This window comes from Vigna angularis, chromosome 7 (assembly GCF_016808095.1).
Source record: "Vigna angularis cultivar LongXiaoDou No.4 chromosome 7, ASM1680809v1, whole genome shotgun sequence".
Taxonomy (NCBI): Eukaryota; Viridiplantae; Streptophyta; class Magnoliopsida; order Fabales; family Fabaceae; genus Vigna; species Vigna angularis.
In genome coordinates, this window is record NC_068976.1 from 3,696,438 (window position 1) to 3,722,193 (window position 25,756).

General features: G+C 36.6%; 1 protein-coding gene across 1 annotated transcript; it reads left to right on the top strand.

Annotated features, from left to right (window-relative positions):
- Positions 1–1,039: 1,039 nt before the first annotated feature.
- On the top strand, positions 1,040–25,502 carry LOC108338635 (nuclear pore complex protein NUP85). The gene is made up of 18 exons (XM_017575638.2): positions 1,040–1,474; positions 2,324–2,426; positions 2,537–2,647; positions 2,753–2,836; positions 8,807–8,878; positions 8,967–9,023; positions 12,456–12,572; positions 12,660–12,860; positions 13,012–13,122; positions 13,269–13,306; positions 13,449–13,605; positions 13,928–14,029; positions 14,127–14,183; positions 19,358–19,504; positions 19,619–19,689; positions 19,792–19,879; positions 23,917–23,973; positions 25,062–25,502. The coding sequence occupies exons 1-18, from the start codon at positions 1,149–1,151 to the stop codon at positions 25,254–25,256; spliced, it is 2,094 nt and encodes a 697-aa protein (XP_017431127.1). The 5' UTR covers positions 1,040–1,148; the 3' UTR covers positions 25,257–25,502.
- The last annotated feature ends 254 nt before the right edge of the window (positions 25,503–25,756 follow it).

Below are 25,756 nucleotides of genomic sequence, written 5' to 3' on the forward strand. Positions count from 1 at the left end.
AGTATTGACACATATTGCCTTTAATTGACAGGTTGTGTAAAGCTAATGGGTTGACCATGATTTTGTTTTAAGGAAAAGTATGGTTTGCTATTATATTGCTCGTTATAGTCTTGTTATATATTGATGTTGTTTGATGTATAGGGTTATAGTATGGACTTAACGACTGAATTATAAATGTTGTATTGGTGTTTTGATGTTTATTCTGTTAGCTCACCTTTTCGTGTGTTTTGTTGTGCAATGATCGTATAATTTGTTTTGTTATACGGGAGGAGATGTTAATATATCTATTTCAGGAGATGCTTAGATCGGTGAGGTTACTGAGAGAATGAGAATTTTATTTTCTTATGGGTTATTTTAAATGTTGTTGACTATTAAGTTGGAATGATTTATTAGTTTTTTGAGATTGTATACTTTTGTTTCAAACTTTTATTAATGACGTTTAAAGGATTAAAACTTTTATTAAGATTATTGGTATCAAAATGATTTTAATTGACTTTTTTTTCCATAATAAAATCGGTTTGGTCAAGACATCCTAGGTTAAAATATTACAAATGTAAAGTTTAAAAGTAAAATGTTTGCATCAAATTGAATATCCTTAAACATAATAATGACTCTCTTAACATAAATAACTAAAGTTTAATGTCTTCACAAGGGCCAACCAAGTAAATCTTATAGACTCCTTAAAGAGTCAAGAGTCAAAACTACTCTATGAAACCTCATTTAATTTTATAATAATTAAATAATACTTACTCGGATAGAGTATTCACAGATATTTTTTTTCTCAAACTCTTGTCCAATTATTTAAACCCATTTTATCGATTTTAATTTATACACTTTTATCGAAACCTTGAAAAACCGACCTATCAGTTATGTCTTTGGTCGGGTATCTCCTTTTCCTCCCCTAGATAATGGAATGACTAAGATTAAGATTGGAAAATGATGATCATTCTTTTATATAAAAAAAAATATTACAAGTGTTAGATGAGTTTTAAAATTATAAATATTAAATAAAATATAAAATTCTTTAGTCGTCCTCTGCTAATTATTTCCCGCCTAAACATTTTTTTGTCTGCGAACCTGAGCGTAGCTTGTTCTATTTGCTTTTCCCTTAAAACCCTCTAAACCCTAAAACACTCCCCCTTTTGAAAATGCCGTCGGACACCGTCGGCAACGGGGCTCTGGTCCCCCTCACCGGAGACCTGCCGACGGTATACCCTCTCCACCATGGCCTTGCCTCTTCGATTTGTAGCCTCTCCATCTCCTGGTCCCGCGGTAACACCCTCCACCTCTCCCTTTTCTCCGCCACCGCCGCCAAGGTCGTCGAAGTTAAGCTTACCAGTGAAGATCCAGAGATTCCTGATGTTCACTGGCGCCGAATTGCCTACGGCTCTGTTGCGCCCTTCGCGCTGCTTCAGAGTCGGAGAAGCTCTATTTCCGCTCTCTTGAAGACTCCTTCTCCGTATCATTCTGATTGGTAATTGACCACAAGTTTGGGTGCCCGCTTGTTTAGATTCAATTTCGGAGAAACAATTATTTTTATGTTATTTTAATTAATTTTCTTCCTATGAATCAAAATAGAAATGGTTTAATTTTCTTTAATAAGCTGAGCGCAGCCAAATTTTTTGTTCTGAAAAGATTTGGATGATGTCTTTGTTTCTTCTAAGGACCAATGCTATGAATGTAGTGTTGTTAGATTCGTTCAACTCAGCAGTTTATCCGTCTCGGTTGTTAATGAGATTGAGAAATTGAAGGCACACGTTATTTCTCTTTGTAACATTAGATTTTACTCTTAATTGGAGGCTTCCAGTGTTTCCATGTAGTATGTGCTGTATCAAATGTCAATGATGATCTTCAATTCTAATTTTTATTTTTCTATATTGGCTTTATCTGTGCGTTGGCAAAATTGATTATGAATGAAATTTATTTTGTAAAACTGATTTGAAGTGACGTGATTTACATTTGGATGATTTTATTATTATAAAAGCAAGTTATTAATATAAAAGCAAGTTAGCAGTAAAACTAAGCATAAATGTATTATCCAACTAAAGTTATCTAAAATTACTTTAGCTCAGAATCAATTCTGGACACATTCAATTCTTCAACGTGATACTAAACACGTGAAAATGCAACTTCAAACCATGTTAGCGGGGATTTCAACATGATTTTGGAGAAAGCAAACACAGTTCATCTCTTTTCTAGGGTTATTTACTCTGGTTTCATTGGAAGTTTCTCACTTATATTACATGTTTTGAATCGTGTTTTTGCTTAGGAGTTTTGTGTAACTGTGCCTGTTGACAATAACTTCATATTGTTTTACTTTCAGGTGGGAGAATGTCCTTCAGTATAGCAAGGAGATAGGTTCTCTTCTAGGGGTTTCAAAGTTGCCCCCAAGTCCTATAATTGATGACTCAAAGACAATTGTTAAGGTGTTGTTTTAGGTTCTAAATTGTTTTACTGTGCATACTGGGGCTTAGTCCTGCTTTGTGGGACTTACAATATTGAGAAGTCAATCACTTGCTTTTAACGCTTGATGTAGAGAGATGAAGAACCAACATCTTTGAAAGCTGCATGGGAGTTAATTGAAATATTTTATGTGGACAAGCAATCTCAATCATGGCTACCTGAAAGGCTGGTTGATTGGTTAGCTGTAATAATCTACTTTTATTTTCTTGATTGGATTCGTAAATGGTTGCATTTTGTTTTGACACTGATCACTGTGCTTATTTTAGTTTACTACTGCATTGTATGACAGGATTATGACAGCCTATTTACTAGCACACATGAAACAATTCATGGCAAGCTTGTTGATTTTCAGAAAGAACTAATCAACATACAGGTCTGGTCATAGCTGATCTGATGAATAATAATAAATATCTTCTTTTGTCTATGAAGTCAAAGTATTTGGAATGTTTAGGTCTTAATTCAATAGTCTTGAAATGGGTGAATATATATCTCGTTTTCCTACAGAGTCTCATTCCATATGTCATCAGGTTGTCAATATAAATATGTTTTGTAAAATTTTTTTCTCAAGACTCAAGGTTATACTGCATTTAGTTTTTGCTTCACTTGATGGTATATAGTGGATCTGTCTATTGGGTAGTAGACTCCTTTTATTAATGGTGTTTTCTTGACTTCTAGTTCTATCCTTTTGATACAGTTCTCACATCTGCAATTTATCGTGTTTAAAGATTACCTTTTCTTGGAATCTCTACTAAATTTTTTGATAAATTGATTGTCATTGTGCTCTAAATTGGATATTCTCTTGGACCTTAGTTCAACACTTTTGTCCTCTATCTTAGATAGAAGGTTTTGGTCTTATCCTTCTGGTATGTTTTTTTGAGTCTTACATGTGTAATCATATGCTGAGTAGGGGTTCCATTTCCAATTTGATGAACCTATTTGGAAGGACTAAGTTCTCTTAGCTAAATTAATCCTATTTTGAAACCATCATTGTTAAAATAAATACCACTTGAGATTGAAAACAGAAAAAAATGCTTTAGAAATAAATAATCTCTAAGCTTATTTATATATTTATTGGGGCCCTTACATCAAAGATGCTTAAAAAAGATATGAGCAACCTACATATAGGTGACAAATCAGTAATACAAAATAGATATGTTAACAATTGGTTAACCTATTTTGACAATGTAATCTATTCAAATAAGTTAAACAATTCTGACACTCTTTCACTTGAAACATATAAATTGAATTCCAAGTGACCAAATGCTCTCTAACATACTGCCATGTGTTGATCGTGGTCAACTCATCAGGCATGTGTGTACCATGTGCCGCCTTTCCAGTGTTAGAATTGCACTTAATTGCTCCCTTTTGTCTAATTGGTGTCTTTTGGGCATGTTTCTACCCTAGCCCTTAGTTCGTTGCATCTTGCTTGCTCCCCTAATGGATAGGGTTTCTTCCCCTCATGACTAGGGATTTTTACCTCTCTCATCATTTGTTGTAATTTGAGATAATATCTTTAGAATCTTTCTAATTAGAGAAAATAGATATATAATCTTTTATTTTATTTTACTTTCCTAGTTTCCCTATTTCCCTTTATTTTACTTTCCTAGGAAAGTAAAATAAAGGGAAATAGGGAAACTAGGAAAGTAAAATAAAATAAAAGATTATATATCTATTTCCTCTAATTAGGAAGATTCTAAAGATATTATCTCAAATTACAACATCATTGTTTGGGGTTGTCTTTGGAATGACCTTACCTTTTTTTTTCTACTCCTATTGTCTCCATGACAGAGCTCAATTGGAAAAATTTCTTATATTGGTTTGTGTCTATGTAGTTATGGTTCCTTGGTCAAAGATATCTTGACCATTTGGAAAAGGAAGTCAGTTTTGTTCCAAATGAAGAAAGATCTCAGTGGTAGAAACTAGGCTTCTAGTTATTTTCTATATTATGATAGTCAATTGAAAAAGATGTCTTAGAAATACTTAGATCCTTTAAGACATGTTCTTTTTGGAAAAAGGGCATAGTATGGACAAAACTTCAGGTCAATTTTCATTAGATAAACCTAAGTACATTTGGAATACTCATCAATAAGATTAACTAAATATCTAAAAGATGAGACACGACTTGGTCCAATTATCAAGAGGGATGACAGAAAAGACAAAATTACATCTTGATTGAAACTTTTTAGGAAAAGAGCTAACATGTTTTTCTTGTTAAGTTGACTCAAATTCTAGTGCTTGAAGTCTATTAAGTTTAGGAACTGTTTTCTTTGACTTTGCAAGTGAATATGATCTAAGTGATTATGTAAAAGTTTTGGAGATGGGGATGCAAAACAGGAGGTAGATCAACTAGTTCCAAAATAGTATAAGCTTTTAGATCCATATTCTGTGTTCCCATTTAACAAGAGAATTGACATAAAAGGTTATTAAACAATTTAGAAGGCTTGGTTAATTCACTTAAAGATATAAGATTGAATGGACATGTGGGAACAAGGAGAGCATATTTTTTAAATCTGAGTAATGAGAAAGGGACTTGATCAACCCTTACGAGATCAGGATTTTTAGGAAAAGAAAGGGATGATAACAAAGTGGTATTACTAGAAATATTATTAGAAGAACTTGAATCAATTATCTATGGACTTTGACTTTCCACAAATTGTGAGATCTAAGCTATTAACAAGCTAGGATTTGTGTATGATTTTGTGTTCTTGTATATTTTATCCATAAATATTCCTGGTAATCTTTATAGAATTTGGGTTCAACAACTTTAAATTTAGACATATTCCCTTTCTCTTTCTTTAGACTTAAATTGTGTTCTATTTTTTCTTCCATGCGCCTCATCTCTTTAAGTCAATTAACACAAGCCATTAAATTGTTGTATAATCTTTGATGTTTATTCATTTGTTATGCAAAAGGATGGTATAGGTCGACTTATTGGCCCATTTGTGTCATTCACTTTAGTCAAAATTAAAACAAATGGTTCATGAACTTTGTAAACTTCATGTCTTAAGAGTGTGTGTTGTGTCAACTTGGACAACATGTCAAATCTTCTTTTTCCAAGCAAAATGAATCAAGATGTAAATTTGTTTTTTCTGTCATTAACTTTGACAAAAGGGATGTAATGCCCCAATTTGGGTGTCACGAATCGTACTTAAAATTAAGATGTTTCAAAATTCTTATTTCACAAAAAACAGTATTCATAAAAACTTTGATATTTAAAACTTGCGGAAATAAAATAAAGTCCTAACTGTACCAAATTTATTATTCGATTACATAGTTCCGAAATTAATGAAATAAACAATGAAATAAAATAAACCCAATTACATTGTTTCTAATGTTTTTAGTATAAAAACTTTAAATAAGGCAAGTCTTTTCCCCACTCTCGTGTCTCTATCATGCATACAGAGCATCTTCAACATTCTCTGCTCCCGTATAACCAAAGGTCGTACGATCATCATAAGACACAACAACAAACACAGACAATTATGGGTAAACTACCCTTAAAACAACCAATAACAATATAATATATGAATAGCAAAGAAACACGACATAACAACAAAATGTTCATCCCAACATTATCCTTAATAACGTCATCCTCATCAACACCATGATCGTCGTCAATGTCCTTGTCATCAATATCATAACCATACTATTATTGTCATACTCATCAATTTGGTCTTCAACAACATCGTCATCATGAACCTCAACATCGTTATGAAGGACCTTAGTCTACCTCTTGTACCCAACCTCACACACTTGTTCTATCGAACAAGGTGATTCTAGTCGTCTTGCCATCGCGACTAAAGGACCTGCTTTCCTACTCTACAAGGACTTACAAGTAAAAATGTTGGCACATCGCACATCGGGCACTATACTCAGCAAACGAGTCGGAGTCTAGGCAAAACATCATTGTTCTCTTACCGCATCGCACAGTCGAAAAGGGTGCATCACTCGAACTCCACTCTCTTCCCGCATTGCAGGATCGAAGAGAGTCTCTTTCTCGCATTGCATGTTCGAAAGCCTAAAACTCAGAATTTACTAGGTACACGAGTAGACACGTCCATCACCTTATAGGCATCCAACCAAAAGGCAAAACCCACATATAATAATTCGTAACCCATTCAATGCGTCTTCACATATTGATATTAACAACTACTATCATATAAAGTCAACCAAACACATACACAACAAATTATAAAACCTCATCCATATTCTAATGTGAACCCCCCCACGGGTCCCACCCAAATAATAGGTTACAAATGCAAACCAATCTAACATCAAGCGAAATAACCACTCAATTATTCAACCATATACTTATTGGAATCCAATTTATATTTCTTTTCAAGCCCAATTACTTTTATTCCAATTTTATTTCTATTGTTGGCCTGAACTAGTTCATAGGTATATATTTATTTTTATTTTTATTAATGTTTCCATCTTCTTCCTTGTGGGTACAACTGCCCCATCTATCCACAAGTCGAACCAGCTAGCAGGTTCACTTGTGACGTGTCGGTAACCACCACAACTCCTCACCCTAAGCAATGGAAACCAATTGCAAAAAAATTGGCTGACTCCTCCTTAACTAAGTCAATTTATGAGAAGGAACTAATAGCTTTGGTGTTAGCCATTCAGCACTAGAGACCATACCTCTTGGGTCAAAAATTTATTGTGCACATAGATCATAAAAGTTTGAGGTATTTATGGAACAATGAATAACTACTCAAAATCAACAAAATTGGTTGGCGAAATTGTTGGGTTATGAATTTGAGATTGTGAATAAAGTGGGGCAAGAAGCATGGTGGTTGATGCTTTATCATTGAAATTTGAAGATTCAAGTGAGGAAGAACTAGAGTTGGGTGTGTTATTAAGCCTTTTTAGTTGGAAGTGCACTTGATTGATACCAAAGTTCAATGAGACATGGTTTTAAAATATAATTGTGAAGACTTATAGACCAGTCCAGATTTGCATGGTCATTGTACCCTCGAGCATGACCGGCTATGCTACAAACATAGATTAGTTCTTTTAGGATCTTCAAATCGACACTAGCATTGCTACATGAATATCACAACACATATTGGTGGGTGGGGGGACACTTGGAAATGTTTTGCACCTACAAGCCCATAACGCAGTCTGTTTAATGGAATGGCATAAAAAAATGATAACAAATTTTATAGCTGCATGCCTGGTTTGTTAGTAGAATAACTTCTATACAAGGTCTTCTTCAACTGCATCCCATTCACCTGGCAGTATAGGAAAATATAAGCATTGATTTTGTAACAAGCCTTGATGATAAGAGATGAAGCATTTAGGCAGTTGAAATTTCATTTGGAAAGAGCTCAATGACAGATAGCTAAATTTGCTAACTGACACAAGATAATTTCAAAGATCAAAGTTGGTTATTGGGTATATTTCAAAATTTGTCCTCAGACATGTATCAATGCCCACAAGATTATACCCAAAGTTCTTTCCATGTTTTTGTGGTTCATACCTTGTCCTCAAACAAGTGGGACCTGTGGCTTACAAATTACAACTCCCTGAGACAGAAAAGAGCTGCTAGTTATTCATGTGAAAGGAAAGATCTCCTTTGTGAGCATTTTCTGGTTTTTTTTCCTAAGCGATAAAGACAGAAAGAACACCAAATTTAATCAGCGGTGCTTTGGGTTCTTTTGTTCGTCTCTTCGATCTTTTGTTCAAGTATCATATCAAAATTTTGATTCAATGTTCCCTCTAAAACATCTGACTTGCCAGCAAATCTATGGCTTCAGATGTAACATCAATGCAATATTAAGTCTTCTTACCTTGTGTGAAGCCTCTTTCCCATTGAGATAGAAGTTAGTAAGAAGAGGTTAGGGACAGGTAGGAGGAGTTTAAAAAGCAGTTAGGGGAAGTTTTAATTAGTAATAGTTCTGGTTGTTGAGTGTTTTATTTCTGAACAGGGAATGCCCTGTGTAGAAGGGTATGTTTTCCCTTGAAGACTGTTGATTGTTTTTAGTATTTTCCATTCAATAAACTGCTGCCTCATAGGGAGGATTCATTTACTGTTTCTGATTGTTTATTTTGAGATAGAATCTAGGTTTCTTGACACCAAGAAACCTAACACACACACACACACACATATATATAAAATCACAGTCTTAATGTTTGTTCTCAACTAATATTGAGCTATTTCTCTATTCTTTGTATTCCAAAAGAATCTACCTCAACAAATATGTAATATTGTCTATTACTTTTATATTATCTCTCATGTTACCTAACATGTTTTTTGTTTAGCTAATGTCTATAATCAATGTGTTTTATCAATTTCTTCAACGATGAGAAAATAAAATTACAGAATCTATGTATGCAGGTTATTGAGGATGATCCCAGATACTGGGAATTATTATCATCTGCACTGTCAGTTGGTTGGCTCGATATTGTGGTAATGCTACTGCATTTCTGACATTTTTCTTCAGCATGTATTTCCTTTTAAATAATGACTTTTATATTATGCTGCTTTTTACTTGTAGGTGAAAATGCTGCGGTTGCATGGATCTTACCAATTAGATCAGCTCAGTAATCGGGAGGTTGGCATGGCAATTATGAAAATGTTATTATATGAAAGAGATGAATTTACGCAATTTTGTTTCAGTAATTTTGTAGTTTGTATGTTACTTTCTTGGTAAAAATCCGTTTTTTATTGTTGCCTGTAGATGAAAAGTACTCAACTAGATTGAAATCTCTTTGATAGTTTGATCCTTTATTTTTCTACTGGTTTTTGTTATTGATATTTTACTTGAAAAGGAGAATGATTTTTATTATTATCATTCATATCTATTACATTTTCCTTACACCTATTTGTAACAATTCAATCTTCCAAAAAAAGGAAATAAAAAAAAAGTATATTGAAAAATAAACTAGAAGATTTGTTAGAGGATTAAAAGTATATGAGAGAAGGAAGAAGAAAGGAGTGCTTAGTAAGGAGAACTAAGAGCGGGAAAGGTGGTTGATAGTTAGTTAGTAGAGGGCAGGGGAGTAATACTATAAATAGGAGTCTGTTTGCGTAAGGGGGGGAATTAATTCTTTTGTACATTTGAGTATAGACTGGATCATTGTTCCGGTGGAGGGAGAGAGGCTTCCTAGAAGGGGTGATTCTTGTATTCAAATTCTCATAACATCAATATTCAGTTCTGTTTGTGTGTTTTGGTGAGAGGAGAGAGTTGATTGACTTCTTGACTAAAGAAGCCTATCAAGATTTTACAAATATTTTCTCTAATTAGGAAGATTTTCCTCTAATTACAACACTCCCCCTCAAGTTGGTAAATGAATATCAATCATTCCCAATTTACCTAAAATATTTTGAAATCTATCATGAGGGAGCCCTTTTGTAAAAATCTCTTATATCTGAAGTTCTATAGGAACATGAGTTGTAATTACAAAGCCTCTGGGTAGACTATCTTTGATGAAATGCTTGTCAATCTCAATGTGTTTGGTCTTGTTATGTTGTACTAAATTATGGGCAATGCTCATGGCAAACTTATTGTCAGAATATAATTGCACATGGTTATCCACCTTGACTTTAAGGTCATCCAAAATGATTTTCATCCAGAGTCTTTCACACATTCCTTGAGAAGAGCTCAAAATTCAGCTTTTGCACTAGAACAAGATACTCCGTCTTTCTTTTTGCTCCTCCATGTTACTAGACTATCTCCAAGAAACACACAATACCCAGAAATAGATTTTTTGTCAGTAATAGCACGTGCATAATCAACATCAGTATATATTTTCATAGTCAATGTGTCTTCCTTTTTTAATAATAGCCCCTTTCTTGGACTTGACTTTAAATACTAGAGAATTTTGTCAACTGCTTGCATGTTTCTCTCTCTTGGATCATGCATAAATTGGCTCACTACACTAACTGCATATGCAATGTCTAGTCTTGTGTATGATAGATAAATCAGTTTTTCTACCAATCTCTGATATTGGGCCTGCTCTACAGGAGCACTTTCTTCATTTTTAGTTATGTGATTCTATTCTATAAGAGCGGTTGAGGTTCTACATCCTAACTTTCTTATTTCTTTGAGGGGATCAAATACATATTTTCTTTGGGAGATGAAAATTCCGTTCTTGGAGTAAGCAACCTCTATTCCAAGAAAATACTTGAGTTTTCCTAGGTCTTTCATTTAAAATTGGGTTTCCAATTTTTCTTTTAATGTCAATTTATCTGTTTCATCATCTCTTGCAATAATCATATCATCCACATACACAAGCAATGGAGTGAGTTTACTTGTAGAAGAGTGCTTTATGAATAGAGTATGATCTCTTTTGCTCTGTTTGTATCCTAGGGAAATCATTGCTTTTTGTAAATCTTCCAAACCATGCTCTAGGGGATTGCTTAAGACCATTCAATGCTTTCTTTAGGAGGCATACCTTGTTTCTTTCATTTTTCACTTCAAAACTTGGGGGAATCACCATGTACACTTGCCTATTGCTGTTGCACACTTGATAAAGTATATTAAACACACCAAAACTTCTTTGTTTGTTATGATCAAAACCTGAGTATCTAATGTTAGAACTTAAGGTATTCAGACTTTCATCTTATGAGAGCTTAACTTGTCTTTGCCATAACAGTTTTATGTTACAGCAATGATTTCTCTTGTCGTAGCGGTGATTTCTGTTAGACTGGTGGTTAGCGTAACCAAGGTAGTTAAAATCAAGATCTTACTCAAGATCGGAAAGGAAAATATAAATCCTAAATCGGAATATCGTAATATGGATCATAAGATCCTACAAATTTTATGAAATTTATATTCACACAAAAAATCACTTGAGATTAAAAAAGAAAGTATATTTCTAGAGGACTTAGTTGATCCATCTTACAATTTTCTATTTATAATAATAAACCGATACAAGAGTACATGGAAGATTAAGGGACAGCTGTAGACACCTAGGTGCAGAATTAGGTACTACTATAGATACAACTCATAAAAGCTAACACACTACACCCTAAGTAGGCCTAATGATGATACATAGATATAATTATTCTAACAAAATCATTATGTGCCACTCAAAATTTATAACTGAACTTCATAATATATAAAATGAAATAGTACATAATTAAATAGCTCAAAAAAAAGTGAAAATTTGTGTATTTTGGGGATGGAAGAGCAGCAGTCTAAACACATTTTGATGAAAGGAGAGCAGGGGATTCACTGTGGGAAGAGAGGGAGTCACATTGTGGCAGTTTTCTCATTTGTAGAAGGGAGGGGAGTCACGCTTTTATTTCATCAGTGTGTGGCAGTTTTAACAGAGTCACTTTTTTTTTCTGGGCGCAACAAGGGCTGCTTCTTGAGAGGCACCTTCTTTTTGTTATTCTTTGGGTATAGTAACAGTTTTAAGTAATTGGGCTTAAATGGGTTAAAGTTATTAGGTCAGAAAACAGTTTCAACCTATTAAGAAAAACCCTAGAGCTGTTTCCCACCACCCTTCACCAAGAGTTTAACAGTGAGGCCAACGGAGGCCACCACTAACAGGTAAGTTGACGCTACCAGAGTTGCTGCTGCGAGTTACTGTTGATAGAGGTGGCGCCAAGAGAGGCGTCACTGCTGAGAGAGGTGGCGCCATCGATAGAAGCACCGCCATGAGCTCTGTCAGCTTCTCCCTCGTTGGGAGGACTGCATTGCAAGAATTGCTGCTCTTGCTGGAGTTGCGATTTATAAGGCCAATCCACTACAGTCTATGAAGAACGTGAGTTTTAAGTGAAGCGAGATCAGAGAGGGAGTAGAAGATCGTAGACTAGTACGATCTTACGATCTAGGTCCTGATTTTGACTACATGAATGTAACTATTTTGTTAGACAGTTACAACTAACTTGTAACTAGTCTGTATATAGTCTTTGTCAACGGTGTCTCATATTTATCTTGTGTCTTTTACCCTTTTCATAATAATAAATCAATGGATCAATTTTCTAACTGCTATATTTCATTATTTTTTCTCACTCTCCTTAATTTTTTGTACAGTTAGAAAATGGACTTGTAGAGACGGTTGCTACTCTTATTTCCAAAATGCCCCGCTTTCACCCTGAATCTGTTGGAAAATTAGGTGAATGCTATAAATCCAAGCCTGACTTTATCAAGGTATTTCCAGATTCCATTTTATTTTAAGATGTACTATTACATTTGCTTCTTGTCACGATTGTGCTGTTGCATATTTCTATTCTATAGAGCTGGGAAAAATGGAGGTCTCAAATTACAAAACTGGACTGCAGTCCATTCTGGATTCAATGTGATAATCAGCAAACTGTTGAGGGCCTGAGAAATTTGCTACAAATTATGCTGGGTAACACTGACAGTCTCTGCATGGCTACATGTTATTGGATTGAATTATATATTTCTCATTTTCTATACATCAGGCCATTTACAATGGTATGTTCAATCTACATATGCAACTATTAATTTTAAAATTTATTTTTGCTCATGCTGTTGGCTTAAATGATTCCTTTCTTGTATTGCCTGTTAATTAAGTGGACCTTAACATAACATTGTATATCCCCTTCTCTTCTCCTTTTGCGAACAGGGAATAGAAAGCATGTGTAGTTTGGCCCAGAAATGCATCCAGTTAAAACCACAATCTAATACCCATAGGTTGGCAGGACTTATGGTCGGAATTCTTGAGGAAAATACTGAGGTGATTATTAGACTTTTACTGTCCATTCACGTTTTTAAAAAAATTGGGCCTGCTACTGCATATTTTCCACCATTATTCTGTTATTTAATTAAATTCTTCTTTCTAAATTTTAAACATGAATGAGCATTTTACAATGTATGTCTCAGGTTGTTTTGGCCGAGTGTTCCAGAGAATTTGGCCCTTGGTGAGATGCTTGCATTTCATTAGCTTATTTTGCTTTCAAAATAATTGTTTCATCAAAACTCCAGACAAATTATGCATAGTTTCTCATGTAGTTTGGTTTGGTGATAATGGCACTGTGTATGTGCTATGTATCAATAAAATAGGTTGGTGGCACATGCCATAGAACTGTTGACTGCAGGGAGTGAGCAAGCAGAGGTTCTTCTGCATGAGCAACGATATAACTTGGGGGGAATCAGCATAGTGGAACTACACCGGCTTGTATATGCTCAAATTCTATCATCACATGCATTGACTTGGCAGGTAAGTTTAGCTACTTCTGCATGAATCATGAATTACATGAAACTAATCAAACTAATGAATCATGAATGTCTTAATTCACATCAGAATTTGCTGTTGCACATAGATAAAGGTCTTGGATTTTGACATATATGGTTGATAGATTGAAGTAAGGATGATACTGATGTCTCATATAATAAACAGGATTTAGCAATACCAAGAGACCAAAACAAGCTTTGCGAAATGAAAGTTTTTTATGAGATTAGATTTTGATGATATATGATAATGTTATTTGAGCAAGTAATCTCTTTGGTGCTCTTATGGGATAATATTTACATATCTGCAGATAGCTCCAATATATTTATCATCGTGCGTGAAGCAAGGAATGGGCTTATTAGAGAATTTATTATATAGGCAATCTATTCAACACAATAATGTGTTGCTTAAGGTAACTGTTTTAGCTTCTTAATGTTCATTACTATTTGTTCCCAAGTATATTGTTTATATACATTTGAGTGACAGACATATACTTGCTACTCTTGTAGAACATTGAGATATGCCGGTTGTATGAGCTTGATCATATTAGCTCAAACATCATGAAGGTAACTTGCACATCTTGATTGTGTGTTTGGCTTCAGTGTTAAAAAACAGCCCCACCGTTCTTTTCACTATATGCACTAGACACTTGAACTATGTAAGAAAATAAAGAATTATTTTATTGATAACAATCACATCAATTACACGGTCAAAACTTTTGATTGTGTCGGTATATGTAGTACTTGAAGTTGAGAGAAAATGAAAAGTCTTGTATTTTGATTAAGAAAGTCTGATACAACTTACTACTGTATTTATAGAAGACAGTAGTTCTGAAAGATAAAAGGGTGGGAAACCCCTAACAAAACCCTAACATAAATATTAATAATAAAATAAAGACATTATACTTCAACACTCCCCCTCAAGCTGGAGCATATAGATCATATGCAGCAAGCTTGGAACATATAAATTGAATATTAGGCCCCCTTAGAGATTTGGTCAGAATGTCTGCGAGTTGTTCATTAGAGTTGACAAACTCAGTAACAAGATCCTTTGACAATAACTTCTCTCTGATAAAATGACAATCAATTTCTATGTGTTTTGTTCTTTTACGAAACACTGGATTGGAGGCAATGTGAAGAGCGGCTTGATTGTCACAGTACAACCTCATCTGCTCATTTTCACAAAATTTCAACTCTTGAAGGAGTTGTCTAATCCACACAAGTTCACATGTAGTTAGAGCCATAGATCGATACTTAGCTTCAGCACTACATCGAGTAACAACACTTTGTTTCTTACTTTTCCAAGATACAAGGTTCCCTCCAAGTAAAACACAATATCCTGTGGTAGATCTTCTGTCAATTGGACAACCAGCCCAATCTGCATCACAATATCCCTCAACTTGAGTGTTTCCCTTGTCCTTATACAACAATCCCTGTCCTGGGTTCCCTTTTACATATCTAAGAATGCGAATCACTGCATTCCAATGATCAACATGTGGATTTTGCATAAATTGACTCACAACTCCCACCGGATAAGAAAGATCAGGTCTTGTTATGGTAAGATAGATGAGTTTTCCAACAAGCCTTCTATATCTCTCTGGGTCTGAGAAAAGTTCACCTTGGTCTTTCATTAACTTTTGATTTGAGTCCATAGGGCTATCAATGGGCTTGCAATTTGTCAGGCCTGTTTCCTCCAAAATATCAAGAGCATATTTTCTTTGTGAAATGATGACACCTTCCTTTGATTGTGCCACTTCAATACCAAGGAAATATTTTAGCCGACCCAGATCTTTGGTTTGAAAGTGGTTGAACAAATGATTCTTTAATTGAGCAATTCTAGTGACGTCATTTCCTGTAATGACAATATCATCAACATACACCATAAGATAAACACATTTATCAGGAGAAGAGTGACTATAAAATACTGAATGATCCGCCTCACATTGTTTCAATCCAAAATTCTGCACAACCCGACTAAATTTACCAAACCAAGCTCGAGGTGATTGCTTCAAGCCATAGAGGGAACGGTGTAATTTACAAACTAACCCAGACTCCCCCTGAGCAACAAACCCAGGAGGTTGCTCCATGTATATCTCTTCTTCTAGATCACCATGAAGAAAGACATTTTTAATGTCCAACTAGTAAAGGGGCCAATGACGAATGGCAGCCATAGCAAGCAAAATACGAACAATACTGATTTTAGCCACAAGAGAAAATGTATCACAATAGTCGAGGCCATAAACTTGAGTATATCCCTTAGCTACTAGACGAGCTTTTAGACGATTCCAGTAGGACCAACCTTAATAACATAGACCCATCTACAACCAACAGGCTTCTTACCAGGAGGAAGAGGAACAAGGTCCCAAGTGCCATTGTGTTCAAGTGCCTGTATTTCATCAATCATGGCTTATCGCCATCCAGGATGACCAAGTGCCTCATGAACATTATTAGGAACCTTAATGGAAGATAAGGAAGAAACAAAGGAGAAATATGGAGGAGACAAACGATGATAACTCAAAAAATTATAAACAGGATAAGGATTACGAGTAGAGCGAATACCTTTTCGAAGGGCAATAGGCCAATTATTATCTGAGTCAAGAGAGGGTGAAGAGGATGAAGGATCCATGGTTTGGGAATCTGATGAAGGAGGATCTGAGTCTCGAGGATCTTCAGTGTTCTGAGTTTGAGATTGTGTCCGACGCTGATATGTCAGAAGAGGTGGAGGAACAATGCCATTTGCATTTTGAGTTTGAGGTAAAGAAGCAGGAGTAACCAAGGGATCACATGATGATAGAGGAAACATTTGTTGAACAAATGAACGGTCCTCCATGGAGGACAAGAAAAAAGGTGTATCTTCAAAGAATGTGACATCAGCAGACATATAATACCTCTTGGTTGAGGGAGAATAACATTTATACCCTTTCTGAAGGCGAGAGTATCCCAAAAAGACACACTTAATAACTTTTGCAGAGAGTTTATCAAGATCTGGAGAAACATTATGAACAAAACAAGTACACTCAAATATACGAGGAGAGACATGGAAAAGAGGGTCATTTGGAAAAATGATAGAGTGAGGGACTTTATTCTCAAGAGAGGAAGAAGGCATCCAATTGATCAGAAAACAGGCAGTAAGCACTGCATCACCCCAATGATGAACAAGAACATTAGTATTCAACATCAGGTAGCTTGCAGTTTCAATGAGATGTCTATTCTTTCTCTCTGCAATGCCATTTTGTTGTGGAGTGTGGGGACATGTTGACTGGTGTAAAATTCCTTAGGAAGATAAGAATGAAGAAAATGTTGCAGAAAAGTATTCCTTAGCATTATCACTTATGAGGATTTTAATTGTCTTCCCAAATTGGTTCTTAATTTCATTAAAAAAGGACACAAATATAATATTGCCAAAAGTTCAAATCTCTCTTTCATTAAATAAACCCAAGTACATCGAGAAAATTCATGAATGAAGGTTACAAAATAATTAAAACCAAAAGAAGTAACATGACTTAGTCCCCAAATATCAGAGTGAATAGTTGAAAAGACAAAATTACATCGCGTCTCAGACTTTTTAGGATAGGATAATCTAACATGTTTTCCTAACTGGCAAGACTCACAATCTAAGACTTGAATGTTTTTGAGACTTGGAACCATCATCTTCAACTTAGATAAGCTTGGGTGGCCCAACCGATAATGCAAAAGTTTTGGGGATGAAGTTGCAAAATAGGAAACTAAGGAGTTAGGTTTTAAGAAATAAAGTCCTCGTGACTCATGTCCTTCTCCAATCAGACGACCTGTACCATGTAACTTTGCCAATCGACTCAAAGAGATTAAATTGTAAGGACAATGAGGAATATACAAAATAGAATTCAATTTTAGTGAAGGAGATAAGGAAACTTTGCCAATCCCCTGAGATGCAACTTTGGATCCATTGGCAATAGTAATGAAATGAGGAGTTTTCGAAGAGGACATGGAAGAAAATGAAGGGATGTTACCAAAGATATGATCTGAGGCACTTGAGTCTAGAATCCATGGACTATGACCTTCCACAGATTGAGAGATGCAGGTAGTTGACACATTTGGCATTGAGGAGGATTGGCTAAGATTAGAAGATTTTTCAGACTTGTACCTCAAAAACTCTTGGTACTCTTCATAAAAAATTCTAGATTATGAATTATCAGATTTAGACACATGAGCAGCTTTGTCTGGAAAGCCATGCAAGGAATAACATTTATCTTGGGTATGACCCATTCCCTTCCAATATGAGCATTGAGGACGTCCACTTTGACCACCACGTCCTCCTCGATTGCTCCTACCTCCTCCTCTTCCTTGCGGTGTCACCCTTGCTGATGTTTCAATAGGATCACTTAAATTCTCGTCTTTTACCCATGAAGGTACCCGAAGGAGTCGAGTAACTAAGCCATCCATCGACGGGATTTGATCACTAGCTAAAACTTGATCACGTAAATGATCAAAATCAGAGTGTAAACTTTTCAAAATTAGGACCATGTAAAACTTGTCAAGTTTTTTGTTGAGATTTTCTAATGAATCAGCTACAAAGAAGTTCTTTAACTCTTCTACCGCAGCTTGAGCTTTTGCTACATGGGAAACCATATCATGGTTGACTTGTTTGAGACTCTTTGGGTTGCATCGAAAAGACGTTGTACATCATTAGCAAAAATATCTTGGGCCCTTTTCCAAAGAGAGGAGCATGTCTTATAAGGTCTCAAGATATCTAGAACCTCTTGCTCAACCGATTGCCACAAAACAACACATAACTAAAAGTCTAATTTTTGCCATTGGGATTTTTCTTCATCTGGGACCATAGAAATATCTTGTTCAAGGTGATTATGGTGTCCTTGACCAAGAAACCACAATTCCACAGCAGAGGACCATGATAAATAATTTTTCCAATTCAGTTTTGCAGATGTAATGATAGGGGTAGCAGGTAAAGACGAATTACTTCCCGTAGAAGAAGCCATTTTAAAACTGTGAGAAGAAATGGGACTTAAGGTTTCAAAAACATGAGGGAGAAAACCCTAGGTATGAGCCCAAGCCAACGAAACAAAGAAACAGGAACCAAAACACACTTAAGAAGTCCCGGCGAGACGGTCTGCAGTGATGCGGTGTAACTCCGGCACTGGGAAGACGGCGCGTGCAAAACACGCGGTCGAGACTGGCCGAAAAGAAGCTCTGGTGCGGAGGCTTCAGAGGACGAGACCACCAGGGTTGGGTTGCGCTTCTCAAGGCGCACCTAACCCTTGACTTCGTCGGAGAAAGCAACGTTGAGCGGCGGTGGCTGCAGAAACGGCGGCGACGACAGCGGACAGCGGAGCGAACGACGGCAATGATAGAGAGACGATGCCGCCGACGATAGACAAAGAAGACACAAGGGTCTGGCTCTTGATACCAACTTGAAGTTGAGAGAAAATGAAAAGTCTTATATTTTGATTAAGAAAGTCTGATACATACAACTTACTACTGTATTTATAGAAGACAGTAGTTCTGAAAGATAAAAGGGCTGGAAGCCCTAACAAAACCCTAACATAAATATTAATAATAAAATAAAGACATTATACTTCAACAGTAGTAATCAAAACCTTTGTAGAAGGAAGTAAAAATATGCTGAAATGAATCGGAATATTTGAAGATATATTTTCCTAATTACTATGTAGATGTTGAGACTATATTTTATCCTAATAATCTTCTGTTCACAACAAGAACTGATCTGCATAAGAAATATGTAGATAGCTGGAGTATACCACTGGAAGCATGGTCATAAGGGTGCTGGGGTATTCTGGCTACAACAAGCCCAAGATTCTAGTTGTCTTGATAGGATTGCCCAACAGTTGTTTGATTCTGTTGGAAAGTCAATATCTGATGAAAGCTTCAAGGTAGTTCTCATAATACTCCAATAAACAAGTTACTGAGATTTTCATATATTCCTATTAATGAATTTGTTTTCTTCATAATTATTTAGATTTCTAATTTTTTCCATTCTTTTACAGCAATGGGAAGGCATGATTGAACTACTGGGTTCTGAATCTAAGCCTGCTGGGGGTCTTGAATTTTTGCACAAGTATGAGTGGCTATTCAATGCATTTTCTGGTTTCCTTGTCTTTGTCTAATTATATATTATTTTCATAGTTCTTGCATTCATTGAATATTGTAAAAATATCAGGTATAGGGATTTCAAGAAATCCCTTCAGAAGGTATCTGTTGGAAAATCAACTGAGATAGCCAGGCAAGCTGTAGGCTCCCTGATGCTGGTATTGCTCACACTCCTGTGATTACTTTTACTATTGTAAAATTTTGTGCTGATTGAACAATATGGTCTTTTCACTTGTTATTAGCTGATCTAGTTGGCAACACCTTGTGATAAGCACCCAAGCACTTGAGAAACCCATGCTCAAAAGCTAGCTTTTAAGACTTAAATACATATATTACTCAATGTGAGACTTATGCACCCATAATAACCAAGTCCCTATCATAGCACTGTCCTAAGAACCAAATCTTAGCTACTTTCATTTTATGAATCTTCACTCAACTATCGAGCAATCCACTGGTCATACTCCTTTGTAGGTTCCTTTCTGAGACACCAATGATCCACTTTGGTAGCGATAGATTTCTTTTGTAAAGAAATCAATCTATCCCTCAAAACAACACTCACACACACAGTTTACTGGAAAACAAGACTGTATGATTCTTCTGATCAAAGAATACAAAAGTACAGTTCAAAACTCTCAAGGGAACACTTTCTCTCCATAGGAACAACTCCTATCTATACAAAGAATTTACCAAAAGCTACCCCTGACACAAGACCTCCCTGCCTTCTTATAAAGGCTCCCCAACCAACTAACAACTAATTCCTAATCTGTTTCCTTCTATTTTGCACACATTATATCCTATCACATTATATTCTATCATTACACCCTGCTGCAGAACAACCTTCTCCTCAAGGTTGGAATCCCGAAACTTGATCTCATGGCTCATCTTCATCAATGTGTTATCATATGAAGGGAACCCATTGGTTACTGCTTGCAAATTCAGGTTTGGAGACTTGGGTGGTGGACGATATGAGAGAATTGTTGACTTCTTCTGTTCCATTAATGACTTCTTGTTAGTTTGAGCCGAAGCCTACCAGAGTGGTAGTGGACTTTCCGGGGTACAATAGGATAGCTGCTTGGGAGGAAAACATCAACAAGGAATAGGCGATCATGATAAGGTGTTCCCTCTTCCCAAGTAATTACCTCCCTAAAAAAATCTATTATTGATTCATAAACTTTGATAAATATTGAATCCAGAAAATCCTCCTCCAATGACTTCTACTCTTCCTGGATTCTTTTATCCCAATTTTGTGAAATCCTCAAAATCTCATCTCTAACTTCATCGACTCTTGTAGCAACAACACTTTCGGCAACTGCTGCTCCATTATTTCCAACAAAACTTGATTTAACAGTACAACTAGAGAGTGGCTAAAAGTGAAACTTTTTTCAACCACATATCATTACTAAATCTGGTTCTAGGAAAATGAAATGAAGATCCAACCAGATTTGAATGATTCACAGGGTTACCTCCATCTACTGTCAAACTCTCACGTAAAATTTTCACACTCACTCCCAATCTGTGTTACTGCTGCCCAACTCTCACATAGCATGCTTCTCCTATTCCCTTCGACTATCCTCAGTAGAGTTGTTGCCATATTTTTCCAAGAAAGGTTTTGGATTTTTGGTTCCAGGTCTTGAACCCTTGGACTACATTTTCTTCGCTATTTGGGTGTACTTTTGTTTATCCTATGGTGTTCTGAACTTCAGAAGCATTTGTTGCCCTTGTTTGACCTTGGATGTCTGTTAGGGATGGAGAGTTTACGAGTGAAGGAATAAAACATTAAATGCCTAACTGCCTTAATTGCCTTAGCAGTTAGGAAGAGCGGGGTTATTGGTTGAATAAATAGCAAATAATCAATTGTAGTGGGGGGTCGATTGTTTTGATTGTAGTCTAACAGGGTTTGTCATCCTGAGGAGGGAGGTTAGGCTCTCTAGAGGGAGGTTATGCTCCCAAACCCAGTCCTTGTAAAGAGATTTGTTTACGGTGAATAATAGCAAAACTCATTCTTTCATTTCTGTTTCTATCTTTTGAGTGTTTTCTTGTTAGGTTCCAAACCCAAGAACCTAACAATTGGTCCGACCTGCCGTTTCGAAGTGGGGGTGAAGGATCAAGAAACTGCCGGATCCCAAATTGGGCGCAAGAACGAGTTATGGAGAGAACGACGAAGGGAAGACTGGAGGCGTTGGAGATTACGATGGAAGGGGTGAAGGCTGAGTCTGCCGCTGTACGACGGGAATTGCAACAATTAATACGGATGATGGAGGCGCGGACTAATAACCATGACGAAGACTCAGATGGAAGTCAAACATCCGTAAATGATAATCCGGGGAGGCGCGATGAGGAGAATGCAGGAAGAGGGAGCAACGATCATCAAGGGGTGCAACATAACTGGAGGAAGAGGGTGGACTTACCCACGTTCGAAGGGCTGGAACCTCACAGTTGGATCAATCGGGCGGAACGATTTTTCGATATCCAGAAGGTAGCGGAGGAAGATAAGGTGGAACTCGCGTATATCAACATGGAGGGCAGCGCGAGTTACTGGTTCAAGTTTTGGAAGGAAAAGGCCACCAATCGTTCATGGGAGGGCCTTAAGGCAGCCATGATCGGCCGATTTTGGAGTGGATTTTGGGGGTCCGTATTCGAACGAATGGCGACGTTGTGGCAGGAGGGAACTGTGGAAGAGTACATTCGCGAATTTGAGGTGTTGGTAAGGCAAACCCGTGGCGTACTGGAGGAGCAGGTGTTGGGTTATTTCCTTGCCGGGTTGCGCGAGGACATCAAGGGGTAGGTGCGCATTCAGGACCCCCAGGAGTTGAGGGTGGCAATGAGAATCGCGAGAGACGTGGAGGACGCGGCGCTCAGAACGAAAGGGGGAAGTTGGAATGTGACCAAGAATTCGCAATCGTGGGAACGAGTGATCGGGGCAGACACAAGAAACGAGATCAATCACCCAAATCCGAGTTGATCGAGCAGGGCAGAAAGCGGACGATCGGTGAGAAGAGAAGAAGTCGCAACGAGTAGTGTGATGAAACTGAACGATAAGGTGGGGCAACCGAACGGTGAGGAACCTGCCCTATCCTGAGTTCAAGAAGAGGGACGATGTTTTCGATGTGGAGGACCATTCGCGCCCGGTCACCATTGTCCAGAAAGGAGCCTGCGGGTGGTACTCTTAGCAGAGGATGAGGAAGACGATGAAGAGGAGGATTTGCCACCACCCAAGCCTCCTGATCAAGCCGAACGGTAATGGGGGACAACCGAACGGTATCAACAGGATAGACCGAGCGATTGCGATAATAGACCGAGCGGTTAATGGGCAGCGATAACAGACCGAGCGGTTAAGGGGTAGCGATAACATACCAAGCGGTCGAACGGTATCAGCAAGAGAGACCGAGTGGACAAGTTTCCCGTTTCCAACCTTGAGGACAAGGTTGTTCGGCAGCGGGGTGTAATGTTAGGGATGGAGAGTTTACGAGTGAAGGAATAAAACATTAAATGCCTAACTGCCTTAGCAGTTAGGAAGAGCGGGGTTATTGGTTGTATAAATAGCAAATAATCAATTGTAGTGGGGCGTCGATTGTTTTGATTGTAGTCTACCAGGGTTTGTCATCCTGAGGAGGGAGGTTAGGCTCTCTAGAGGGAGGTTATGCTCCCAAATCCAGTCCTTGTAAAGAGATTCGTTTACTATGAATAATAGAAAAACTCATTCTTTCATTTTTGTTTCTATCTTTTGAGTGTTTTCTTGTTAGGTTCCAAACCCAGGAACCTAACAATGTCAGTCCCTTCATAAGTGGACAACTCTTCTCTTTCCACCCACATAAGGTACACCACACACCTTCAGCTCTCTTCTCCATATTGGCTATTCCCCCCTTTTCTGGGTCTACCATCATGGTCGGTGACAGGACAAAAGGACACAGTGGCTGTGGATACTATTCATCCAAAAAAATCCAAGATCGAAACCTTAAACTACCGATACCATAAAATTGTATATGTTCTGAATGTATTGTGTCTAATGCAAACCATACAATATTTTTATACTATTTTACAGAATCAATAATAATTAAAATATCTAATAATTAGGAATCAATCATCCTAATTTCCTAGATTATCTAACGGTTAATTCCTTACAAATCTCTGTAACAGCTGAATACATTCTATCAAGATTACTACAAAATATGATATGATTCTTCTTTTGCTGCAGCTTATGAAAAATCCATCGACTCCCCAGCGCTTTTGGCTGCCTCTTCTGTATGACTCAGTGAGTTATTTTATATTGTTCATTATATTGAGTTAATATGTAAATTGTGTCCTCTCTTTAGATACCTTTCATAGTTTTTTGTACCTCCAAAACGAGTTCGTACTTGGTACCTCAAGTTTTTTGATATCAAACATTAAGTATATAAATTTGGTCCTAGCTGTATTTTTATTGTTCTTGAATTCACAATGTTGACATGCAACCATCCTTGTGAGATATTTTCTGATATGTAGAAAAAATATTAACTACCAAAATTTGTATGCCACCACTGTCAGTGGAAAAGTAACCAAATAAATGTGAGGAGTAGCAAATTCACATATTCATTTAATGTTTGTATAAAAAGTACCGAAAATTTATAGCGCTAGCAATTTTAGTATGAGACAATTTTGGAGGGACTAAATTTATTTAACCCCTTTAACATTATGCATGTAGTGGACCCAATGAAAATCATTATGCTGAAATGATTGCGACAATAATAAAATTGATATTTTGAAATATTTGTGCTGAAATGAATGTACCTCTCTGAGTCAGAGGGCTCCTTGCTATGCGAAGTTGTGGGGAAAGGTCATTGTGTGCAGCCAGCATATACAAAGATGCTATCCCAAATTTGAACCGCTGTTTCTGTTGAATTAGTGCTCGTCCTCAAACCCATTTTCCATTAAGCTTCTCATTAATATTCCTTTTAGAAATGCCATTTGGCACATTCTTGTGTGGTGGTCTCTTCGCATATTGTATGCTTATTATTTATCTTTCTACCATTAGTATCTTATTTCCTATTTCCTCGTTGATAACGAGTCATTTTAATTGACGCCTTCACCATTTAAATATATATTAATAATTCAACACTTTCTTTCTTTGTTGATTTAAAGCATTGAATATGTTAAGTTTTTGGCACTTAGCATTCGGAAGGTTATATTTGCAATCATATATTTTAGTAATTAATTTTTTCGTCGCCTTTTCCTATGTTTTATGATTGATTCTCTATCTTTGATTTTTGAATCATATATTTGCATTCCGTGTATATTTAAATGCCCAATAGTTCCAGCTGTATATTTTACTTATGGCTGTACTGTTTGTTTTCTTTGGGACAGTTAAAGCTGCTCAATTGGAAGGATTGCCCTCTTTTAGGTGTCTCCGAGACCAATCTTCTTCTGAACAAACTTCAAGATTTATCTCTGGCAAAGCTGCGCCCGTACTATACTGAGCCTAGCTTACCCCCTGATGCACTAAGCTCTATTAGGCTGGCTTTAGCTACAAATCTTGGTCGTGCCATACTTGATGAATAATCTCACCATTATATATGTTAGTAAGTGAAGACTATCCACATCATTCAAACCACACAAGGCAATTGGAAGAGGTTGTATATTGCTATTTTTCAGTGGTTGTCCCTTGTAAATTTGTATGGAAATAGGGCAGTTCGGGCTTTGGTTGTATGCTTATTTTTTATTTGGAGAATTATAGCGACTATTTTAGCGGGAATTTTAACCTATTTGTTTATATTTCCAAGAATTAAAATCTCAGCTTATCATGTAGAGTTTGATCAATTTTACCTTTTATAACAATCCAACGAAGAGAAGTGTTGGATATAGTAAAACTAGATATATAATTAATCTTTCTTGCACAAATAATACACAATTGTAATGTGAAAACGTGAAAACGAAAGTAGAAGAGGATCCCAAAACGAAAATGTAACGGTAAGCAAGGAGAGAAAAATGAAAATGGAGAAATCCAAGTGAAGAAACGAAATCAACTATGGAAATGCCATTAAAATGAGTTCAATACATAA

What these genes read in the sequence shown, in the direction of transcription:
- LOC108338635 (XM_017575638.2), top strand. Translation starts at nt 1,149, where the DNA reads ATGCCGTCGGACACCGTCGGCAACGGGGCTCTGGTCCCCCTCACCGGA. An exon ending in TTAGCTCAAACATCATGAAG is followed by an intron (nt 14,184 to 19,357) that starts GTAACTTGCACA and finishes AGAAATATGTAG; the next exon opens with ATAGCTGGAGTATACCACTG. An exon ending in GGTCTTGAATTTTTGCACAA is followed by an intron (nt 19,690 to 19,791) that starts GTATGAGTGGCT and finishes TAAAAATATCAG; the next exon opens with GTATAGGGATTTCAAGAAAT.